General features: G+C 37.2%; 1 protein-coding gene and 1 pseudogene across 1 annotated transcript; both read left to right on the forward strand.

Moving 5' to 3' along the window:
- The first annotated feature begins 946 nt into the window (after nucleotides 1-946).
- LOC114089149 (interferon alpha-2-like) lies at nucleotides 947-1,621 on the forward strand. The gene has a single exon (XM_027930868.2). The coding sequence runs from the start codon at nucleotides 947-949 to the stop codon at nucleotides 1,619-1,621; it is 675 nt and encodes a 224-aa protein (XP_027786669.2).
- Nucleotides 1,622-16,841: 15,220 nt separating this feature from the next.
- Nucleotides 16,842-17,414, forward strand: LOC114089300 (interferon alpha-2-like; annotated as a pseudogene).
- Nucleotides 17,415-24,017: the final 6,603 nt, after the last annotated feature.

Consider the following 24,017-nt stretch of genomic DNA (forward strand, 5'->3'; position numbering starts at 1 on the left):
TAAGTTTGTCCTGTACTGAAGAGAAGGAAATAACAATTATCTGAAATGTATCTAGCAAAGAGTGAATTCAAAAATTTTCTAATTGAAGGTGAAGCAAAGTGCACAAAATATAAATGTTAAGAAAACTGTTTTCTGTAGGTTGTAGCTTTTAAATGATTTTAAGTATTTTGTTGCATTGCAATTATTATATTTTTATAAAATTTTATTTGCATATGAATTTGATACATTGTGATTTATATATGTAAATTAGTTACATAAAAGTCAGTCAAGTAAAATTTATTTAGAAAGTTAAGTTCAATGTCAATACCTTTTCAGATTAGTTTTTAACTGAATTTTTTATATTGACATTTTTAACTCTGTATTGAATACAAAGTTTAAATTTAACAATTTGACTTTCAAAGTAGATATATTCATTGGTTATATAAATATGTATACAGTATATCTATTATTAACATATAATAGACTGGGTGTGGTGGTACACATCTGTACCCCAGTAACTCGGATATGAGATAAGAGGATCTCAAGTTTGAGGCTGACCTCAGCAACTAATTAAGGCCACAGTAACTTAGTAAGATTCAGTCCCAAAATAAAAATTAAAAGGGAGAGGGATTTGGTTCAGTGGAAATGCACTTCTGGGTTCAATACCCAGTACCAAAAAATAAAACAGGAATGTCAGTTGGACTCTCTAAAAGGGAGTCTGGGGGCAGGGGAGGAGGATCAACAATGGAAAATGTTTTGGAAACACTGCTGTAAACACATATAAACATCATGGAAAGCAAAAACAGAAGTAGAAAGTCCTGGGGGTGACATTCAGAAAATTGAAAGCATAATCATTCCTATTTAAGACATAAATAGACCTTAACATATCAAGGGCTTCAGAGAACCTAGAGGCAAAGGTTCAAAATCACCCATCTCCAGCAGTCCAACAGCAACTTCAAGACCCCCAATGACCTGGCCCTTGGCTTTCCTGCTGGCCCTGGTGATGCTCAGCTGTAAGACAACCTGCTCTCTGGGCTGTGACCTGCCTCAAATACACAACCTGGGTCTTGAAACTCCTGAGAAAAATGAGGAGGGGACCTGGATGCTCCTGGAAAAAATGAGGAGAATTCCCACTTTCTCCTGCCTGAAGTACAGAAAGGACTTTGCTTTCCCCAAGGAGCAGTTGGAGGGTGAGCAGGTACAGAAGACTCAAGCTGTTGCTGTCCTCCATGAGATGACCCAGCAGATCTTCAACCTCTTCAGCACCCAGGAGGCCTCTGCTGCTTGGGACAAGACCCTCCTGGACACCTTCCTCACTGGCCTCCATCAGCATCTGGATGACCTGAAAGCCTGTGGGACCCAGCAGGTGGGGGTGGAAGAGGCTCCCCTGAGGGCTGTGAGGAAATACTTCCACAGGATCACTGTCTACCTGAAGGAGAAGAAATGCCTGCCTTGTGCCTGGGAGGTGGTCAGAGCAGAAATCATGAAATCCTTCTCTTCATCAGCCAACTTGTATGGAAGACTAAGGAGCATGGAATGGGACCTGGTCCAGCAGGGAAATGCTTCTCACCTACAAACACACCTTACCACACTCCCACAAGTTCTGCTATTTCAAAGCCTTTTAATCCTGCTGGAATTGTGACATGAATTCAAGCCAGTTTTGAGACATTTTCAAGAGTTAGGCAACATTGCACTCAAATCTACAGGCACTAGTCTCTTACAACCCTACAGATGTTCCTGTCTGTCTATTTAAATATTCATTTAACTATTTATAAAATTTATTTTTTCATAAAATATTATGTATATCTTTATAGTATGATTAATGAAAACAAAACATTGTCTTTATATTTTAACAACTTGTTTTGCATCCCTTAATTTTTTTTAACTCTTTGTATTCCTGGAGGAGAATGATGGTTTGTGTAAATATTTCTTTCCCTTCTCTTTAATTTTTATCGTAAATAGCAATCGAAATTTTAGTTCTAAATTCTGAATTCTGTGTTGAGTTCATTTTACATACATCATTATTTTTTGCATTTTGCATTGCAGCTTAGCTGTAATACTTTTAGACAAGCTGAGATTAACAGAAAAATGAATGAAAATCTGAGTATATAAAAGAAAAACATGAATATCTCACCTCATATGAAGGGAAAAATAACGGGATTTCTCTTACTCTCTTTCCTCCTACTCCGATGGGGTTCCTGCTTAGATATTCTTCATCTCTCACTAATTATGCCAATTCCACCTCTTTTCCCCTGTAGTGATTGATGCTTTCAATACACACAACAGCTGATTTATCAAAACACAAAAGTGGTGCACATTAGTGGGGTACCATAATATGTTTGGTGCAAAGTTTAAATCAGGTTAAACACGCTCATCTCCTTGAACATTTATCATGTCTCTGTTGTGAACATCTCAACATACCTCCCTCCAGCTTTATCAAATGCACAGGACGTTAGTTCCCTATACAGTCACCACATCCTGCATTTGCCCTCCAGCTTCTTGCCCCTTTCCAGCTGTACTGGGGAACCATTGATCAGCCTTTCCCATCTTTCCCCACCTTCTGCTCTCTGTGGTCTCTGGTAAGCGCCATTCCACTCTAAGCTCCTATGAGATCAACTTCTCGTGTGGCACTTATCTTCCTGTCCAGCTCATTTCACTTTACATGATGATCTCCAGTTCCATCCATGCTGCAGATCACAGCTTTTCATTCTTTTCTCTTGGCTGAATGATATTGCATTGGGCAGAACTGCCTACAGCCCAGGTTCTGCCTCTGATGTTTCATTTGGTGCCAGTTCTCTGATTTGTTGATAACAGTGTCACATGTTTAAGCCTCTTGAAGAACCAACTAAAATCTTTGAGATAATCTAATCTCAAAACATCAATTCTTTATTCTGCCAGGATTTTATTTTCATTTACCATATGAAAAGAGAGCTTTTATTGCTTATTATGCAGATTCTCTGGTAATCACTGTGTTAATAATTATGCACACTACTTAACAATAGTTACATGCATAATCCTAAAGCTATTTACTGTTCTTCTATAACAATTTTAGGAAATAACATGTTTTAACAACCTGGTTTTGTTTTGTTTTGTTTTTTACCTTTTGAAACATTGTTCTAACTATTTTTAAGTCTTTCTCATTTTCTAGTAGAGATGGCTATGTCAAGAATTCTTCTTTATTATTTCCTTTTTTCCTGATTCATTTAAGATTTCTTCTCCATATAGGATAATGATTTTATAAATCTTAAACTCTTAGGGATTAACACAAATACATTTGCAGTGAATATAATAGTCTAAGGCAGTTCCTTCAAAAGATGGAAAAGTGAAAGTGGATTGAAAATTTTCTCATCATCAGTATCGAAACTGAAAAGTAAAATTGAGTGAAAACCATTCTTAAAACAAAGATAACCTCACTACATCTATCACTAAAAGACAGCAAACAACAGTTTAGGTGTTTTGGGATTAAAAACATCAGAAATTCAAAATACTAATCAATTGATTATTACAAGTGATATAGAATTCTGCACTTAGTCTAGGTTCTACCTGTAAACAAGTTTGATCCTGAGCAATTCATTAAGCCTCTCTGTGACTCAGTTTTCACAAATGGAAAGTAGGGTGAAATATTACTGAAGTTGCATGTATCAAACACACTAAAACTTTAAAAAACACTTAGCCAATTATCCTCCACTGAATGAGGGCTTAACAGTGAAGACTAATTTCTTATTTATTTATAGAGATATGTATAAGAATAACAAACTCATAAATCTCTGTTTTTATTGACAAGGTGGCACAATTTTGAATATTTGAAATGAGAGTTGTACTGGAGAAGACTTGAAATAGATAGACTTGGCACTGAAAGTAAGTCTGATTAATATTCAAACTGTATTGATGGCTTGTAAGCATCTTGTGTAGGATTAGAGTCTAAAACAAATGTTGGGTATGTGTGTATAGTATATCATATTTAATATACAATTGTTGGTAACATGTTATTCACAATATGTATATATGTGTATATGTGTATATATATATATATATGTATATATATATATATATATATGTATATATATATATATATATATATATATATATATATATATGTACATGTTCAAACAAATATATTTTATTTGTGAATTTTGATGCCTGTGACACTCCCACTTCCTCTCTATTTCCCTGGATCCTAACATGTCATTCTCATATCACAGTAGTTTCCTTCTCTCTGCTGCAGAAATCCCCAGTGTTTCTGGCATAGTGGCACATTCCTGTAATCCCAGAGGCTTGGGAGAATGATTGCAGCCTCAGCAACCTAAGGAGGCCCTAAGCAACTTAGCAAGACTCTGTCTCAAAAATCAAAAAATAAAAAAGGGCTGGGATGTGTCTCAGTAACTAGGTGTCACTCGGTCCAATCCCTGATACCAAAAGAAAAAATAAAAGCTACAAAGAGTAAAAATGCAACTTTAAGAATGGAATAATATATTTGCATATCATTTGTCATACAGTACCAAATATATGCTACAGAATAGATGAACCTTGAGAACATTATACTAAGGTATACAATTTGGTAAAAATTATTGTTGAAGATTATAGTTACCTAACTCTGTTATAGAGTATTAAAGCTACTTCCCTCACTCTATCTGCATTTAGGTACCTTTTATCCAGCCTCTTTGTGTCCTCCCTCTACCTCATCTTTGTAGTTTCTAGAGGCCTTATTCATTCAACTTCTATATAATCAATAGTTTTAGCCTTGTGTTTGAGTGAAAACATGTGGTATTGGTTTTCCTGGGCCCAGTATATTTCACATAAGATAATGAATGACTTTCGTTCTATCCACATGGCTGCAAATGAGATTTCATCCTTTCATGATTGAACAATATTCCATTGTGTACATATGGACACACAATGGATGCCTGAATGTATATGTGTACACACACACATATATGAAATATATATTCATTTATCCATTGACAGATGTCACAGTTGGTTTTATATTTTGGCTATTGAGAATAGTGTGGCAATAAACACAGCTTTGCAGGTGTTTCTATTACACAATGAGTTTATTCCCTTTGGCTATATATTCCTTAGTGGAATCATACGGGAGTCCTATTTTCAGTTTTCTGAGACATCTCCAAATTGTTTTCTATAATGGTTATATTGATATACATTCCCATTAAAGATACGTAAAATTTTGCCTTATATGCATCATCACCTGGATTTATTACTTTTTGTCTTTTTGATAATAGTCACTCTAACTAGATTAAAATGTTATCTCATTGTGGTTTAGATTTATATTATCCTGATTGTTAGTGATACTGAAAATTTTTCATACTGGCTGTTTTGTGTCTTCTTACAGGAAATGTCAATCCGGATATTATGCCCATTTAAAAAATGGAATATTAACCCATTGTCAGATGAATCATTTTCAAATATTTCTCCATCCCATTCTCTAGATGATCTCTTAAGTCAGTTGAATGTTTACCTTTCTGTGCAGAATCTTCTTACTTTTTTATAATTCCATTTGTCTACATTACTTTTGTTGCCTGTATATCAAAAATCTTATCAAAATATTTTGCATACTTCCATAGTTTTTTCCCTATATGTTCATCTACTACTTCATAGTTTGGAGTCTTTCTTTTAGGTTGTTAGTGCATTTTGAATTGATTTTTGTAAATGGTGAGAAATAGGAGTTCTGGTTTCATAGTTGTTCATATGTATACCCTGTTTGCCTACCACTATTCATTGAAGAGAATTTTTTTTTCCCTCTAATGTATGTTCTTGCTCTTTGTTGAAGTTTACTTGGCTGTTTTTGTAGAATAATTTCTGGTTTTTCTATTGTATTCCATGGTCTGTGTATCCTTTTTTAAAAAAATAATAACACCATGCTTTTATTGTTTGTTTGTTTTTCCTACTATCATTTTTATACTGCTTTCAGCTTACATTTAATCCACATGTGATCAGCTCTGAGGACAAAAGGGGAGAGTCACAAAAACCAACTCCCAGAAGGCTGACCACTGATGCCAATCACTCCAGCACTCACCTTGTCTGGCAGGTCAGTGGCTATTATCCTCCCCTGAGTGATAAAGATCACCAAGATAATGATCCACTCAGACATTGAAAGACCACTTTCAGAAAGCTGTAAAAGAACAGAAGAACAGTCACTGCTCTTAGAGCCTTGCAAATATTAACTCAGTCCTCTCAGTAACCCTGGTTTATAGAATCTATTGGAAAGAAATATAAATCTGGAGTACTGAACCAAAGATCTAATGTCAATACTCCAGGGAGAGTTGAGACAAGTATGTCTAAAGTACTCATTAAAAAAAAAAGGAGAACAGGGATGAACGTGGAATTTCTGAACCAAGGAGAAGACACAGCTTGGATGAAGTAGATGAGGAAGTTAAGATAATAAATTTCAAGTTCACATTAGCCAAGTTATGAAACCAGTCTAGGAAATAAATGAATAAATAAATGGATAAGAAAAAAATGTGGTATGCATATACAGTAGAGTTTTATGTAGCCATAAAGAAAAAGAAAATTTATGGCATTTTCAGTTACAGGGGTAGATCTGGACAACATTGTTAAGAAAAATCAGCCAGACTCAAAAAGTCATGGTTTGTATGGTTTCACTCAAATGTAGAAGCTAGAGAGAGAAAAGAAAAAGTGTGGGGGAGGAATAATTATAATGAAAATATATGGGAGACCACAGAAGTGAAAATGAGGATTAAGATGAGGAAAGAGGGGAAGGAAAGGGGAGAAATTGACCACGTTAAGTTATGAGCACATATGAATGTATCACTATGAATCCCACTATCATGTATAATTAGAATGCACCAGTGTAAAAGACTGAAAAAATAAATGCATAATGATAAAAAAGAAATGTGGTGCCCCAATTGTTGCTGAATGTTCTCAAACGCCTGCCTGTGACCCCATAGTTCAAGTGCTGTTCACATGTTGCTTGTTTTTTAAAGGACCTGCATTATGACTAGGACTGAGGGATTCCATGGGTTGCACTGGCCTCCCCTTGCAGGCCTCACTGGAGCAACCCTCCACCCTACCAGTGCTCTGCAGGCTGCTGTGCTCTGTCACTCATGCTGGGGACACTGATGTTGTCCTTAACTCTGGGCGAAGATTCTGCTCCAGCCTCCACTTTAGTCACCTCTCTGTGTTAGAGGAAACAAGTGGAATGATTCTAAATCCCAAAATCAGACCTTATAATCTGCAGGAAAAACAAACTCAATTGATGTTGCTTCATTTCCTGAGGATCAGCCCTTATTTCAGTGGACGCTTAGAGCATGTATCTTATCCTTCCATGAATCATACTGGCTCCTGCAACTTCTTCCTATTTTTAGACATGAGCTCTGATGTTGTGAACATGTAAGAGTTGTGTTTTGGGTATAGTCACTTGCTGGTGGAATCAGGACATGGAAATTTCTAAACAGGAGCACAGTTAAGCTGCTGGATTCTTTGGCAGCTCACTGGGAAAAGAAGAGTGGGCAGGTCCCCTTCTGCTTACTGATTCTGTGCCAGGCTGAACATCAATGGGCATTGACCTTCAAAACTTAGGCTTTAGTAGACAGGAAGAGTCAAGCATGGCCATGTTCACATTCCTGGTCATGCAGTTCGAAAAACAGGATTGTCTCCAGGTTGTGCTGTGTTGTGATCCCAGGAGCATTTGGACATTCCTCCTGTTTTTCGGTGCGTGCTCTTAGGTGGGCTGAATGTGCCAGGATGTAAATGAGGTTGGGTGAAGCACAGCCTGTGTCTGCAGAGAGGAACACTTGACACCTCTGTGTTGATTCTCTCTCCCTAGCCCACCTGTGCCCCATACTCCACCCTGCCTCCAGGCTCTCTGTTCTGTTGAATTCATAAGTTAATAAAACTAGGATTTGAAGCAGTATGTGGCTACACAGATTTTCAGAGGAAGGTTATATTATGAAGTTAGACACACAATTTTTCCAAGTTATATAAACAAAAAATGATATGAATATAATGAAAAACTGCATAAAGTGTAAGTAAGTAGCAAGTAAAGAGTGGAAGAGGTTATAATGATTGAAAGATGTCAGCATTCAAAGACAGCCAAGTTCATAAAAAAAAAAAAAAATCCACATAGCTCTGCTCCTAAGCCAGTTACCTCATAAGGGGTGGACAAGGAAAGAAAGGAAAGGGACCAAAATGACTTCACACATAAACTGAGGCTCTCTAGCCCACCGAAGGGAGGGAAGCAATGGAAAGCTCCAGAATCATCTTAGGGAGAGATTTGAGAGATCCTAGTAAAAGCAAAGCCCCTTCCTTCCCCCCTAAGCTTCACAATCACTTCCTGATCCACTTATCAATCTCAGTGCTGTGCAGATTGCCTGAATCCCTCCCAGTCCTACCCAAACAGTGTCCACAGGGTCAGCTGGCTGCTGTGTCCTCTGAAGTCCTTTACTCTCCTCTGTGCTCTGATGACCAAGTCCAGACAGAAATAATACAAGCTCATGACCTACACAGAGGAACATTAAGGTCTTCCTGCTGGTATAAATTAAAAGGATGGAATCTGATTGTAGGAAGGAATTTGTAGGGACAAGTTGCACTTAATAAAGAGCTAACGCACCATTCAGCAGATTTTCCTGGCTATCTTGAGCTTCACAGTGGATAGGCAGCTCCCCTGCCATGCTCTGTGTCCTGAGAAACTGGAGGTAGTGATCAGGAGGGTCTGTACCACGGAGCAAGTTGCATTCTGATCCTTTGTCTGCACAGACCTGTCCTTTGCTCAGAGGACAGGACCTGCCTGAAACTTGATGAATTTTCCCTAAGATTAAAATGCCAAGGAAAGTAGTTTATTCCAATATTAAAGGTAAAGGCTTTTTCCCCCTAGGTAAGAGACTTGTGCTTTTTTTCCCTCTGGAGAAACAAACTATATCATTGGAGATCAACACTGCTTAAACCCAACAATGCCAGCTCTCCACAGATTTGCTGATATCCTCATCCCTTGTGGCCAGCAGATGGTGATCCTCCTCTGTGACTTTGAAATAGCCTTAGAGTACAGTGGAGCTTGCTGTTTCCTTCTATAACATCATTGTAATAGGGACATCCCCTCCTTTCCAGAAACATTCATAATGCATGAACAAAAACCACTCACATAGGAGTTTCTGACAAACTGAGAACTTTCACTCAACTTTTTCTGTCAAATGTGGTATCTGTATTACAAAAGGGAAATTGATGGAAAGAAACCACGAGGGAGGAGAAAACAGCTGTGTGAATATGCAGAGCAGGCTAATGAGGAGTGAAGGAAGACCCCAAGTGGGGAATTCTAGAGGAAGGGAAAATGATTATTGTGATTTCCTAATAGAAAAAAAATGTGAGCCAGAGTAATAGGGAGGAATGTGCCAGCCATCAGAATAAGCCGGGAGAGTAACATACCTATTACCAGTCAGTTTCAGAGCCTAACGTATCCAGAATGGCCTACAAGCTGTCATGTTCTGACTCAACCTACAAATAAGACTTATCTTCCATGTGAAGAGTAACTATTCTTCAGTCTTCTCTAGAACTCTTCCCAGATTTTCTTTCTTTTTTAAAAATATCATGCTTTTGAAGGTAGTTATTGAGAGAGGTGAGGTATCACTACTCTGATACACATCCTTACATAGATGGTAACCATTATCATTACCCAAAAGTACTTTCTGCACTATGAGGAAAAACCCATGCAGTGGTTGGACTTCTGCATAGATCAGAAACCTGCCCCCAAACTTGTCGCTGCTCTTGTCACACCAGAGTGAACTCTTCCCTGAAAGAGTTTCCCTTAGCCTCCATGCACTGAATGCTGCTTTCTGTTTCCTTTGGGTACAGCTACTATGACATCACATGCAACGGAAAAAGGAGAGCTCTCCAGCAGATGTCTCTACAAAACCTAGATGTTTTAGGGGAACTTCTGCTTTCTACCTTTTCTGCACTGCTTGCTCTTCAGGGAAACCTTTAAGCTGAAACCACAACACTTCAGAAAGCAGCCCTATGTGAATGGGCAGGCAGGTGAAGGGAGAGAATGACAAGGGTGTCCTGGGAATTCTACCTGAGAGAGGAAGAAACCTGGGATGCTATGGGAATGAGTCCTGGGATGCTGAGGGCAAGGGTGGTAGTGGTGGTGGCATGTGCCTGGGACCAGAATCAAAATGAAACACCATGAGTCTTCTGCACTTCCATGAAAATGTTCATTCCCACTGTCAGGTATTAACATGAGCCACAATTTCCTGAGTGCATGTAAATGCCACTTCTTTAAAATGAAAAAAGACATTCTTCAATCTTTATAGAACTCATGACAGAATTATAGGCTTTCAGGTTGCCTCCTTTAAAGGTCAGTTAGTGCCTCCTTAGGGGGGAAAGTTGTAAGAATTCTCTGCAAAAACAAGTGGTATCCTCCTAGACAGGAAAGAAAAATAAGAGAATGCCTATATAATTTTAAATCCTGTCTATGGATGATACTATGCTAAGGTCTTTGAAATACAAGTATTTTTTTTAGTGTTTGCAACATATTTTGAACATAAATTTTATGTATAAGAAAACTGTGGATTAAAGTTTAAGTGGGTTGTGCTATATCACACATACAGCTAGCAGAATGGAAATTCAATGCCAATGCTTTATTCTGGTTGACAACTGATATTGTAAATAGTTTTGATTCCTGTTATAATTGTTAACTCAATTTTTCTTCGGAATTATACACAACACATTTGCACTTTAGATTTCCATGATTCATGTTACATTTTCAACTGGTTTTAACCAATTTTTTTTCAGTTTTTGGGTAATAGATTCACTGATGCATTTTCCTACTTTCAGTTTATAAAGGAAATGTGTCAGTCTTCATGTCAATGTTGTATTGATTATGTGTACCCACAGAAATTTTAATATGTCCAATACTAGGAAAATTATAAGAAGTAATATAAAAGAATTCTTATCAAATACAACAATATCAGAAAATGAAATGTATTTGAACATGGGTGTAGTAACAATTATGTAAATTAAATTAATTAACAAAGCCAACAATTTTAGGAGTCATTTTCTCATCAGTAATAATAAATATTTTGATGGAAATTGAATAATTTTCTATTTCTGCTCAACAACTCAACAAAATACAAGTAGCTTACTGGTAATCAAAGAATTATTAATTGAAACAATTATCAATTATTTTTGTAAATAACTATGTCATAATTTAAAATAAACATATGTGTTAGTCAACTTTTGTCGCTGTGGACAAAACTCCTGATATAAACAAGTATTAAGTATTTTGTATTAAGAGGCTTCACTCCATAGTCAACTAACTCCATTGCTCTGGGCCTGAGGCAAGGCAGAATATCATGGCGGCAGGGCCAAGCTGCTCAGGTCATTACATCCTAGGAGCAGAGAAAGAACAAGGAAGCATCCAAGTTCAAGATAAACCCTTCCCTTCCAGGGCAGGCCCCCAGAGACCCACTTCTTCCTGTAGGCCCTGCCTCCTACAGTTTCCTCACAGCCCCCCATAGGCCATTCAGATATCAGTTGGTTAATCAATTGATGAGGTAATATCCACATGATCCAATCACTTCCCAAGAGCTCAACCTCTCAACATTGCTGCACTGGGAACCAAGTCTTGAAAACTGTTTGGGGAACCCTTCCTCTCTAAACTTTAACACTATATTAAGCATATTAATATGATTTTCACTACACCAATTACATAAAATCTATCAAAAGTGTATTGAAAACAATGGCCAACTATGCACACAAGAAAGTAATCTACAATCTTTCCAGTTCTACTGTTTTTTCTTCCCCCACGTCAGAGTCACTAACTTCTCTCTTATCCACACCCCTCCTCTCCCTGGAATGATGGCATTTCAGTTGAGCTTCTTGGTTCTTCCTTCTCCATCTCACAGAGAAAATGTGGGGCAGTGGGACCCAGCAAATGGTGCTAAATAAAATTAATCTGCTTTTTCATGTTTACTTATTTCAAAGCCTTTAAAATTTTATACCTTATAAAATTAGTTTATCATTGATATACATAATATTTATGTTCATCTTGACATAATTGTACAAGCATGGTACACAGTTTGCACCAGTTTAATCCCTGATAATTTCCCTGCCCCTTCCTTCTCCCCCCGCCCCTCATTTTCTTTCTTCTACACTACTGATCTTTTTTTTTTTATTTATAGTTCGTGTTTATTGTGTTATAATTATAAATAAAGGTGAAATTCATTGTGCTACATTCATGTATGTAGATAGGAACGTTGGGTTAGATTCACTCCTCAGTTCTTCCCCTTTCCTGTCGTCCCTCTTCCTTTCTTCTCAATCCCCTTTCTCTATATCACTCATTCTCAATCTCCTTTCTCTACACCACTCATCTCCTCATCTCCCTTTGGATTCCCCACCCCAATTTTCTTTTCTTTTCTTGGTTATTGATTCGTTTGTTTGTTTTTTGCTTTAGGTTCTGCATATGAGATAAAACATCCAGCCTTTGACTTTTGGTTTATTTCACTTAGCATCATATTCTCCAGTTTTATCCATTTACTAGAAAATGCCATAATTTCATGACTCCATTGTGTGTGTGTGTGTGTGTGTGTGTGTGTATCTCACATTTCTTTATCCTTTCTTCTATTGATGGGCACATAGGCTGGTTTTATTGCTTGGCTATTATGAATTGTGCTACTATGAATTTGATGGCGCTCCTTCCCTAGAGCATGCTGATTTTAGATGTTCTGGGAATACACCCAAGAGGGGATTACTGGATCATGTGATTGTTGCATTCACAGTTTTTTGAGGAATCTGTAAACTGTTTTCCACAGTGATTGTACTACTATGCAGTCCCACCAAAAATGAACAAGTGTACCATTCCCTCACATTTTTGCCAGCATTTATTACTATTTGTATTCTTGACAATTGCCTTTCTAATTAAAGTGAGATGACATGTCAAGGTAGTTTGGATTTGCAATTCCCTGATTGCTAGAGATGATGAGATATTGAACATTTTTTTTTTGGTTGATCATTTGTGTTTCTTCTTTTGAGTAGTTTCTCTTTAGTTATTTTGCCCATTTATTAATTGGGTTATTTGTATTTTGGGTATTCATCTTTTTACTTCATTATATATTCTGGAGATTAATCCCCTGAGGAGCAAGATGCAAAGTCATTGAAGGCTCCATCCCTGGTAGCAAGAAGAGAGAATATAGTCATACAAAAAGAAGAATGAGAATCTTGGCAGGAAAAACCTTGAACTAAGGACTCAAAATCCAGTGCTTTTCAATCTAAAGTACTATTCTAATTATTGCATGCAAAATCTGGTAGTCAAACTGGAATGGAGTCCATTATCCCATAGAAATAAATGGAGATAAAGGAAGGAAACACTCATTTACTGTGTGTGTGTGTCAGTGTGTGTGTGTGTGTGTGTGTTTGTTTGTTTGTTTAGACCTGAAAGAATGGAAGAATAAAGGTCAGTAGTTTTTACAACCATAAAGATCCACCTGAAAATATGGAAAGTCTAAGACAGAATTTCCTCCATTTCTGTGCTCATTTTGTCCAGTCATTTTCTACCACTGCAAATATGTTCTTTTCTTCCAACATCTTTTCTTTTGTTTTATCCTGACATATTCAATTTATTGGGGCCACTTTTCATATCTCTGTATATAAAGTATGTAAACTTTTCCAGGCTATAAACAGGAGACATGAAGCAACTAGCAAGGCAGTTGACCCAGAGCCTTTTGTCATTCTCAGTCCTCCACCTCAAGTACCCTGGACTCTTCCTTTCTCCAGAAAGACTCTAATTTCTACACCTTTAGTTGCCTCTGTGAGCCTTATCAGATGTGAGCTCTGAGCCTTAGTTCTTTGGTTTAGTTGTAATTTGTCTCAAGCCTCTGGCTTGATCATGACCCACAACCTTGGGCTGTGGTGAATACAATAGAGAGCTTTATAGATACTTGATTGCAAGAGTAGAAATATCTAAGATTTCTAAGAGGTGTTCATAAATATGCACTGAGGTGCACACACTGTTTAATAAATACATTTAAGTTCTTGAGGATACATTTGAATAGGATACAACATTGGTAAGTATATGGAGGCCAATTTTGCTATTATGTAACATGCCTGGCAAAGTGAAGGGGAGGAATGGGAGCTGAACTGAAAGACTGCCATGACTGAGGCAAGGCTCTACTGGAAAATATTGATTAGTCTAAAAATCAGTTCTGGTTCTTATGGCCAGAAATGTCCCCAGAGACCAAGTGAGAACTGGGGAGTGAGAAAAGGGTGCACCGGGTTCCAATATTGGCTCCGCTATTCATGAGACACCTGTACTTCCTTTTTTGTGTGTGTGTTACATGTGGGCAATAGCACTGTCTGTTATGGTCTCTGGAAATTCAATAGGCTGAGCAATGGTGCATGTTAAATATATAGAGAAAGCATGAATATTGCTATTATTATTATTTTAGAAATTCTAGGGACAACGTCTCATTGACAGTAAAAACTTTATACAAGTTAAATATTTCATTCTTTCATTAACATGATTTATATTATTTATCTCTACTAGCTTTGGGAAAATATATTTTGAAAGTATCAATTGTTTGTTTCTTGACAGATAAAAATTACAGGAAGAATACTGATCTTTGAGGTTTTTTTTCTTCATAAGTGAGAATTCAATATATCTAACACTTTTCCATCCAGATAAAATACTGAGATTTCACAAATTAGCCTTTCTTGCACATGAACTTGTGTGTTGGTTGGTGTGTCTTCCCTCACACTATGTAAAGCCTGGATTTGCAAAACTGGAAACAAGTCCTGAACCAGGAATTAATGACTCTTCCTTGAGCCCACATCTGCTTGCTACTTTCCTTTACATTCCTTACCCAACTGTCTCTTCTCTATCCTATCTAGTAATTTGCTTCTTTGCTGGGCTGAACCTAGCTAAGTTATTTTTTGTCTCTTTTGTTTTCTAGAAGGATATTGGTTTTTTTTTATGTTTTTATCACATTTTGACATGTATTTGTGTTATTTTTGTCTCCAATCATTGGGATGTAAAAAGTGACAACTTTTGCTTTCTATGAAGAAGAAAATGAGAAAGAAAAATATCTAGTGTCTTATGTGCTACGTGGAACAGTTGCACAGGCCACTAACCTTAATATCTTTAGATCTCAGTATTGGTATTTAAGAAAAAGATGATTTGCTTGTGTTGATAAGAGTCAATTAGGATTAGACTTCTGCAAATTTTTTAGAAAGTTTGAAATTAAATTAAAAAAAATAAAAGTGATAGCATTTTCTGAATTTTGTTTTCTCATTATCATGATATTGGTCCCCAAAGTGTGAAAATTTCTCCTTTGAGATACTCAAAGCTAAACCTATCTGACAAAAATTTATACCTTAGTATCATTTCTCATTGGGTTTTCTAGGCTGGGGATGTGGCTCCCTGGTGGAGTGCTTGTCTAGCCTCATCAGGGTCCTGGATTTGATCCCCAGCACTGAAAAAAAAAAAAAAAGAAGAAGAAGTCATTTGGCTTTCCTTTGTATGACATGGAAAGCATGCATGCTGAGTTCATGGAGATAAGTAAAGTGTACACAAGATCAGTGTTCCAAACCTGTGGCAAATAGATGGCTGGGATTGGAGGACTTTCCTGGGTTGCTGAATCTCCAAGTTACATCCTGAGAGGTGGCCTCCATATAGAGATGGGCTGTCATTATCTTCAATGTAAATTTTTCTGAAGTTCAAAACAGTTCTTATGAGTGTGTTTTGGACTTTGAGCATTATATATAAAAATTTTGTATCTTACTATTGGATTCTACTAATGTTATTCAACAAGTCAATTATTATGTTCTGCACTGACGAAAAGAAAATATCAACTCTTTGAAAAATATGTAGCAAAGAATGAAGTAAAAAATTTTGTAAATAGAGTTAAAGTGAAGTAAACTAACCATAAATGTGAAAAAAATAATTTTCCATAGTTTATAGCATTTATATGATTTTAAATATTTCATTACATTAAAATTATTATGCTTTTATTAAGAGCTTATTGGCACATGAATATGATACAATGATTTCGATAAGTAAGTTAGTTACATTAAAGCCACTGAGTAAACTTAATTAGAAAGTTAAGTTCAATACCAAAAGCTTTTCTGATTAACTTTTAGCTTAATTTTTTTTGTTTTAATTAGTTATACACAGTAGTAGAATGCATTTATGCACTTTGATATATCATACAAAAATGGGGTATAATTTCTAATTTTCTCATTGTACATGTTATAGAATCACATTGGTCATGCAGTCATATATGTACATAAGATAATAATGTCTGTTTCATTCAACTATCCTTCTTATCCTCATATTTCCTACCCTCCATTTACTCCCCTCTACTTAATCTAAAGTAACTCTATTCTTTCCTAGTACACCCCTCCCACCGCATTGACGCCAGGAAAGATGGCACACACCTGTTATCCCAGTGACTCCAGAGGCTGAAATAGAAGGAGGCCAGCTTCAGCAACTAAGCAAGTCCCTAAGCAACTTAGTGAGACCCTGTCTAAAAATAAAAATAAAAGGGAAGGGGATGTGGCTCAGTGGCTAAGCACCTCTGGGTTCTATACCCAGTACCAAAAAAAAAAAAAGTAATAGGAGTTTCAGTTGGGAAAATAATTCTAAAAGGGGGTCTCAGGGCAGGGGACAGAGAATCAATATTGAAAAAAATGGTTGGTTGGGAAACACTGCTCTAAGCATATGTAGTGAATGCATAAAGGAAAGCAAAAACAGAAGTAAAATTCCAGGGGTGACATTCAGAAACTTGAAAGTATAATGGTTTCTATATAAGACATAGGAACAAGTCAAGGGCTTCAGAGAACCTAGAGGCAAAGATTCAAGACCACCCATCTCAAGCAGCCCAGCAGCATCTTCAAGACTCCCAATGGCCTTGCCCTTGGCTTTCCTGCTGGCCCTGGTGGTGCTCAGCTGTAAGTCCACCTGCTCTCTGGGCTGTGACCTGCCTCAGATACACAACCTGGGTCTTGAAACTCCTGAGAAAAATGAGGAGGGGACCTGGACGCTCCTGGAAAAAATGAGGAGAATTCCCATTTTCTCCTGCCTGAACTACAGAAAGGACTTTGCCTTCCCCTAGAAGCAGTTGGAGGGTGAGCAGGTGCAGAAGGCTCAAGCTGTTGCTGTCCTCCACCAGATGACCCAGCAGGTCTTCAACCTCTTCAGCACCCAGGAGGCCTTTGCTGCTTGGAACAAGACTCTCCTGGACACCTTCCTCACTGGCCTCCATCAGCATCTGGATGACCTGAAAGCCTGTGGGACCCAGCAGGTGGGGGTGGAAGAGGCTCCCCTGAGGGCTGTGAGGAAATACTTCCACAGGATCACTGTCTACCTGAAGGAGAAGAAATGCCTGCCTTGTGCCTGGGAGGTGGTCAGAGCAGAAATCATGAAATCCTTCTCTTCATCAGCCAACTTGTATGGAAGACTAAGGGGCATGGAATGAGACCTGGTCCAGCAGGGAAATGCTTCTCACTGATGAACACACCTTACCACACTCCCACAAGTTCTGCCATTTCAAAGACTCTCATTCCTGCTGTTATCATGACATAAACTCAATAATGTTTTAGATATTTTCAGGACTATTTTAAAATATCACATTCCTTACCCAGGACCCTTATGATGTATCTATTTATGTATTTATTGAAATATTTAATTTTGTACTATTTATTAAATCTTAATGATATTTGTTTATATAATATCAGGTGTGCCTTTAAATTGTGTTTGATAAAATAAGTATATACTTCATATTTAGTCAACTTTTTATTTTGTTTCTTTTATTAAATTTTTATTATGAAAAGTTTGCACTTATTCTTGAAAGAATTCATCACATTTCATTTTGTGACTTGATCAAAAAATCAATAGTATAATTGATTTACCCACTAATGTTACATTTAGGCTATACTTAAAAATTTACATCGTGTAAATCAGTTGCAAGTTGTTCTGAGGGTATTGAGGTGAACATGACATACAGTTCCCACTCTCATCTATCTGATTTTTGTTTTGTTTTGTTTTAGTTGTAGATGGACACAATATGTTTATTTTATTTTTATGTGGTGCTGAGGATAAAATCCAGCTTCATGTGTGCTAGGCAAGCACTCTACCACTGAGCTACAACTCCAACCCTCTATCCGATTTTTACAGGGAAAGAAACCTAAACAAGATGATCATACTTAATGTCCATTATGTTAAATGCTATAATGAGAAGTATGAGGAAATCAGTGAAATTTTCTCAGTGGAAGATACATGCAGCATGTTAACCCATAAAGGTGAATGCAGAGAAATCTTTTTCTAAATTGCAAGCTTGTACATTCATTGGGCATTTGCACTTTGATGTCTATCAAGAAACACAATGTCTGATGGCAACTCTACCTGTCATGATTGGCGACTGTAAATCTAGCAGAGAAGACAGTCTTGTGGGGAGAGAGTATAGAGAAAGAAAAAGACAAACTGAGAACTTTTTGACTTTTAGTAAAGGGAAGGGAGAGAAGATCCAAGATGTTGATAGGGATTGAAGACACTGATACTAGAAAGATAACAAGAGAGAATGGTAGAGATAAAGTGTATAAGAAAATTAATTTGCCTAGAAGAGATATCCATGGATTTACTGAAGATGTGGATTGAATTTCTCACTATTTGGCAGTGTGGTTCCAATGAGAGCAGATTGGGTAGAAGTAACCAACAGAAACCATACTGGAGAGGGTAAAAGATGAATAAATGAAAAAAAGTTAGTGAGAACATAGAGAAAACACTAATGAGAGATTATCTTCTGAGGCATGGATAAAAATAGGGTGTGATCTGAAAAAGATTATTTTATTCTGGGCATGGATTTCACTTTTTGAAACATTTTCTACAGTTAGATTCGTGGATTTAAGATAGTCAAATATCTTATATTGTATTAATTTAAAATCATGATATATTTTATTACAAAGGTAACTTATTCTCATTTGATTGGTATAATGTTAAATGTCAGTCTGCTCATCTGTGGATTGAAACCATCATTGAAATGGGAAAATTGATGGAACTGGTGAGCATTAGAAGTGGATCCTAGAATTATTGTGTTGGAAATGACCCTGAAGTATGTGGGAGCTGAATAAGAGGTCTCCCATGTGTTATGTTACCTGAGCTATCAGTCAGTTTAACCTTCAACTCATTCAGACTTATATCTTTTCCTTTTACTTCATTGCTTTCAAATGCAATAACAGCTTCCTAGAAATATTGACCGGATAAAGAAAAAAATAATGCATCAAAAATTATTGAGAATAATGGTTCATGCCCTTTTTGTCTTCATTTTTTCTTGGCTATTTTGCTTCTAACTTCAAGAAGAAAGAGAAAGCAGTTCAAAAGCAGCAAGACAATCCTTGTCAGAAAGATATTGAATAAAAAATAATGCATAAATCTTGAAAGACTCCAAAAACAGCTCATAAACAAACAAAAACATCAGGCTAATTTTATTTAGCATAATTTGCTGGGTCTCACTGTCACGTGTCTCCTCTGTGAGCGGAAGAATGAACCAAGAAGCTCAACTGAAATTTCATCACCCCAGGAACAGGAGGGGTGTAGATAAAAGGAGGAGACAGTGACTCTGCAGTGGAAAAACAAAAATCATGAGATCTGGAAAGATTATGGGTGGTTATTTTTTCTACCTAGTGTTCTCCTCTTTGTAAGATTTTTCTCCAGAAAAATTTTATGCAATTAATATATTGAAAATCATATTATGCTTAATGTGTTTAAGTAAGAACATAGCTACTTAAAATAATAATTTAATGTTGTTTTAATGAATACTATTTGAACACCAGCAAGCACTTGGTTCTTGTTAATTTGTTAGGGAGAAATAGATATCTAATTCAGTCCTTCCTCAAAATTTCTCATTATTAGTGCTCACATAAGGATTCCTGGAAATACTGGCTTCTTATTAAGCTATTCAACTTACCGCATGTCACACTGGTTTACATCAACAGCTTTTTAACACATTTCATTTTGGGATGTAGTTACATGTGTTAAGAACTCTTTTGTATTATTCCTGGCAATTTTCTTGGTTTTATAGATATCACAAACTTGTGTGGATACCCCCCCCAAAAAAAAAGTTCATGGAAGTGCAGAAGACACTTAGAGTTTCGTAGTGATTCTGGCCCCAGGCATACCCTCTCCCAAAAAAATCCCAACAATTACAACAAAAAATAACATACTTACCATAGATATAAAGACTGACATACTTCCTTTCTAAAATGAAAGTGGGAAACTGGATTAGTGAATCCATTACTCAATAATAAAAAAAAAGGTTGAAAATATAACAAAAATCATGTGCATCTGGAACAGAATAGAGAATTGTGCATGTTTCCAGAATAAAAGGAATTTAACAACTGTAAGTGAAATATAAAATATAAAACTTACAAAATCAGTCATAAATTGGGATGAAGAATTTTATGTTGAAAAGTCCATTCTGTTTGGATGTGTGATGTTGAACAACCCAGTGAAACTCTTTGAGCCACAGAGAGCACCGATTACTTAGAAATAAAATAAGTTCAAAATACTGAGTTTTTATAAATAGTAAGCAAACACTTGCCTTTAAAAACATTTGGGTTGGTATCTTTCACAGACTACATTTTTGAAATATGGTAGTATTTTTCTTATTTTCTTCACTGCCTAGAAGAACATTATTTGTCTCCATATAACATTTTTGGAACTGTGCCCCTCCCCCTTCATTCCCTGACCTCCAAAGGAGTCAGCCCAAAATTCAAAAGTCTGTCATGAGTTTGAGAAAGGATGAAAAATTGTTCCTCCTCATGTTGAAGAAGTGTCATGTACATGCACTCAGGTAACGGTAGCTTGCATTAATACTTGACAGTGGGAATGAATGTCTTCATGGAAGAGCAGAAGACACATAGTGTTTCCTCGTGATTCTGGTCCCAGGCACACCCTCTCCCTTCCCCTCAGCATTCCAGGACACCACAGTTTCCTTCCTCTCTCAGGTAGAATCCCAGGTCACCCTGGTCATTCTCTCCCTTCACCTGCCTGCCCATTCACACAGGGCTGCTTTCTGATGTGTTCTGGTTTCAGCTTAAAGGTTTCCCTGAAGAGCAGTGCAGCAAAAGTAGAAAGCAGAAGTTCCCCTAAAACGTCTAGGTTTTGCAGAGACATCTGCTAGAGAGCTCTCCTTAATTTCCGTTGCATGTGATGTCATAGTAGCTGTGCCCAAAGGAAACAGAAAGCAGCGGCCAGTGCTTGCAGACTAAGGGAAACTCTTTCAGGGAAGTACAAGAACCAAGATGAGGGTGGGGGTGGCGGACAGGTTTCTGACTTATGCAGAAGTCCTTGCACTGCGTGGGGATTTCTCTTCATTTTCCGGAGACTACTTTTGGACAATGATATCCCCCTCAAAAGTATCAACCCACTAATTGAAAGCAAAAATTGAGTGAAAGTTTTCGGCTTGTCAGAAACTCCTGTATTTGTTTTATTCCCCTCTCCCACCCCCTTATGAATATTTTTGGAAATGAGGGATTTCCCTGTTACAATGACGACACAGTAACTAAAGCGAAAAGGAAACGCAAAGCTAGATCCGGGACACTCTGGGCTTGTTTCAAGATTTCCCGGGCCTCAGCGCCACCTCCTGGCCACCATGGATGAAGACTGATGAAGATGGTGGCACATCAAGTCTCTAGATGTTTACGCCCAAGTCCGATTCCTGCTACTGTGCTTATTATTTATTTGTTTGTTTGTTTTCTCGGAGCTAAAAGAACTGAACCCAGTAGGGAATGAGCCCATTTATTTGGTGTTTTTATCTTAGGGAAAATATTCCCAGTTTTTGTGTTGGTAATTTATGTTGTATTTGTAATTACATTTGTAATTTTATAATTTGTAACTCTTGCTATAATTTCTCTCTCCATTTTTTTTTTTTTTTGGTATCAAGAATTCAACTTGGAGGTACTTTTACCAGTGAGCCACATCCCCAGCACCCACTATTTTCTTTCCTTCTTTTTTTGTGTTTTGTTTTTGAAACAGGCTCTCACTGAGTCACTAAGCTGCATAGGGTGTCACTAAGTTCCTTTGGCTTTGAATTTGTGATCCTCCTGTAGCAGCCTCCATAGTCACTGGGATAGCAGGCCTATGACACTTTGTCTTGCTGGTGATGCTTATTTTTAACTTCACATGTATACAAAGAGCTGTATAGTTACTTTTTTATTTAAATCATGGGCAATCTAGGTCAGAGGACCAAGCCTTTTCCAAATCGCATTCCTATTTTGCCTTGAAATATATTCTATTTTCTCTCTTTAAATCTTTTTCATTCAATTCTGTATTCCATCAAGTTTTTTTCATTCCACAGTATGAGGTAATGATCTAAATTGCTTTCTTTTAGAATATCAGGGAATTTCTGGAATTTTTTGTTGACATGTTCTTTCACTTCCTATTAACATCTGATATATCTTTACCATAAATATAATTACTACTGAAAATACAAAGATTTTTTTAGATTATTCATTTTATTAGCCTGAGTAGTTAAGTTTCCACTCTGCTATACTTCTTTTTATTAGTGATCATTTAAAATGTTTAATTCCTTTGATTAAACCGGGAGAGACCCAAAATCCATTTCTACTTTTTAAAAATTATTGCTTACATCATTTCATAAGTCACTTTATCATTGATCTAAGCTAAATAACCTTAGTCTCATGAAAATCATGACTACTGTATCTTCCAAAATGGTTATAAAGTGCATCAAGGATTGGGACACATGATAAAAACTACTGAGAAAAAAAAGCAGGATCAGCAAAACTTTCTCAGAACTTAGAGCCAGGAACAATTATTAACCACAGAGCAATAATATTAATTTCAAATTAATTGTACAAGATGTACAATAGTCACCAAAATAAGAATGACTGGGGAGAAATAACTTCATAACCATGTAAACAAAGACTTAAAACAATTGTTATCACAAATTCATAAAATAAAATTTAGGGGGTGGCATGGTGGCTCAGTGGCAGAGCACTTGCCTAGCACGTGTGAGGCCCTGGGTTTGATCCTCAGCACCACATAAAAGTAAATAAATAAAATAAAGGTATAAAAAGTAAATAAAATTTAGAAATCATTTAAATCTCCAGTATAGGATTTTGCATGGAATCCCCAGTCTGCCAGTTCACATGTGTGATGCTGGGCAACTCACCTGGCTTCTGTGGGCCTTAGTTTCTCAAATGTAAGGTGGAGTGGAAATATTCACAGGACTATTGTATTAAACCAACACATATGTTTTTGAAAACTTAGCAGTGAACCTTCCAGTGAGTGAGTTCTTAATATATGGTAGCCATCTTCGTATTTATACATAGATCTAGCTTAGAATCGTATTTTCCTATTAGATTCCATGAAACTGTTCTGCCACTTGTTAGAAAATGACTTCTCAAAGATGGGATTACAGTTCTGGAAGAATTAATGAGAAAACAGTCAGAGCAGTGATGGATTTGTGTCCAGTCAGCAAACAGTGCTGAGTGAGAATATCTGAATGAGAGAGTCCTTTCCTAGAGAGCCGGGGACAAGACACAGGTCCTGGTCCCTGTACTCTTCTTCCCATGAACCCCTGTACCTGCTGCACTGAATCCACTGGTTCCTGATCACAGTCACTTAGTCCTGTAGCTGCCCGCCTATTCACGCAGCTGTTTCTGGTTCTGCTGTGGTTCCTCTTTTCTGCTGTGGTTTCTGATTTCAAGATCTCTTTGAAGAGTGGAAAGCGTCAAGAAGAAAGTAAATGAGAGCTCTAGGTTTTTTTCAAAACGGTTGTAAGCAGGTTTGTATCTGTGTGTGTCCTGAGGAAGATTTGGGAGGCCCGAGGGAATGCCCCCTTACAATGATGTAATACAAATTGAAAGTAAAAGGAAACCCCTGCATCAAGTTCATTGATTGAGTGGACTCGCAGAACGCTCGCGCGGGAAGCGTGCCCCCTGCTGGCCATAAGTTGCCAGGGCCCAGAACACATCTGTAGAGCGCAGGTTTCTCTTTCATGCGCCAAATCCTGTTCCTTCGTTGGATTCGCCCCAGAAAGAAGTCGCAAATATTGGCCCAG

This window comes from Marmota flaviventris, chromosome 13, assembly GCF_047511675.1.
Source record: "Marmota flaviventris isolate mMarFla1 chromosome 13, mMarFla1.hap1, whole genome shotgun sequence".
NCBI classification, from domain to species: Eukaryota; Metazoa; Chordata; class Mammalia; order Rodentia; family Sciuridae; genus Marmota; species Marmota flaviventris.

Bases quoted from the DNA above. Each gene is read 5' to 3' on its own strand.
- LOC114089149 (XM_027930868.2), top strand. From the start codon at position 947: ATGACCTGGCCCTTGGCTTTCCTGCTGGCCCTGGTGATGCTCAGCTGT.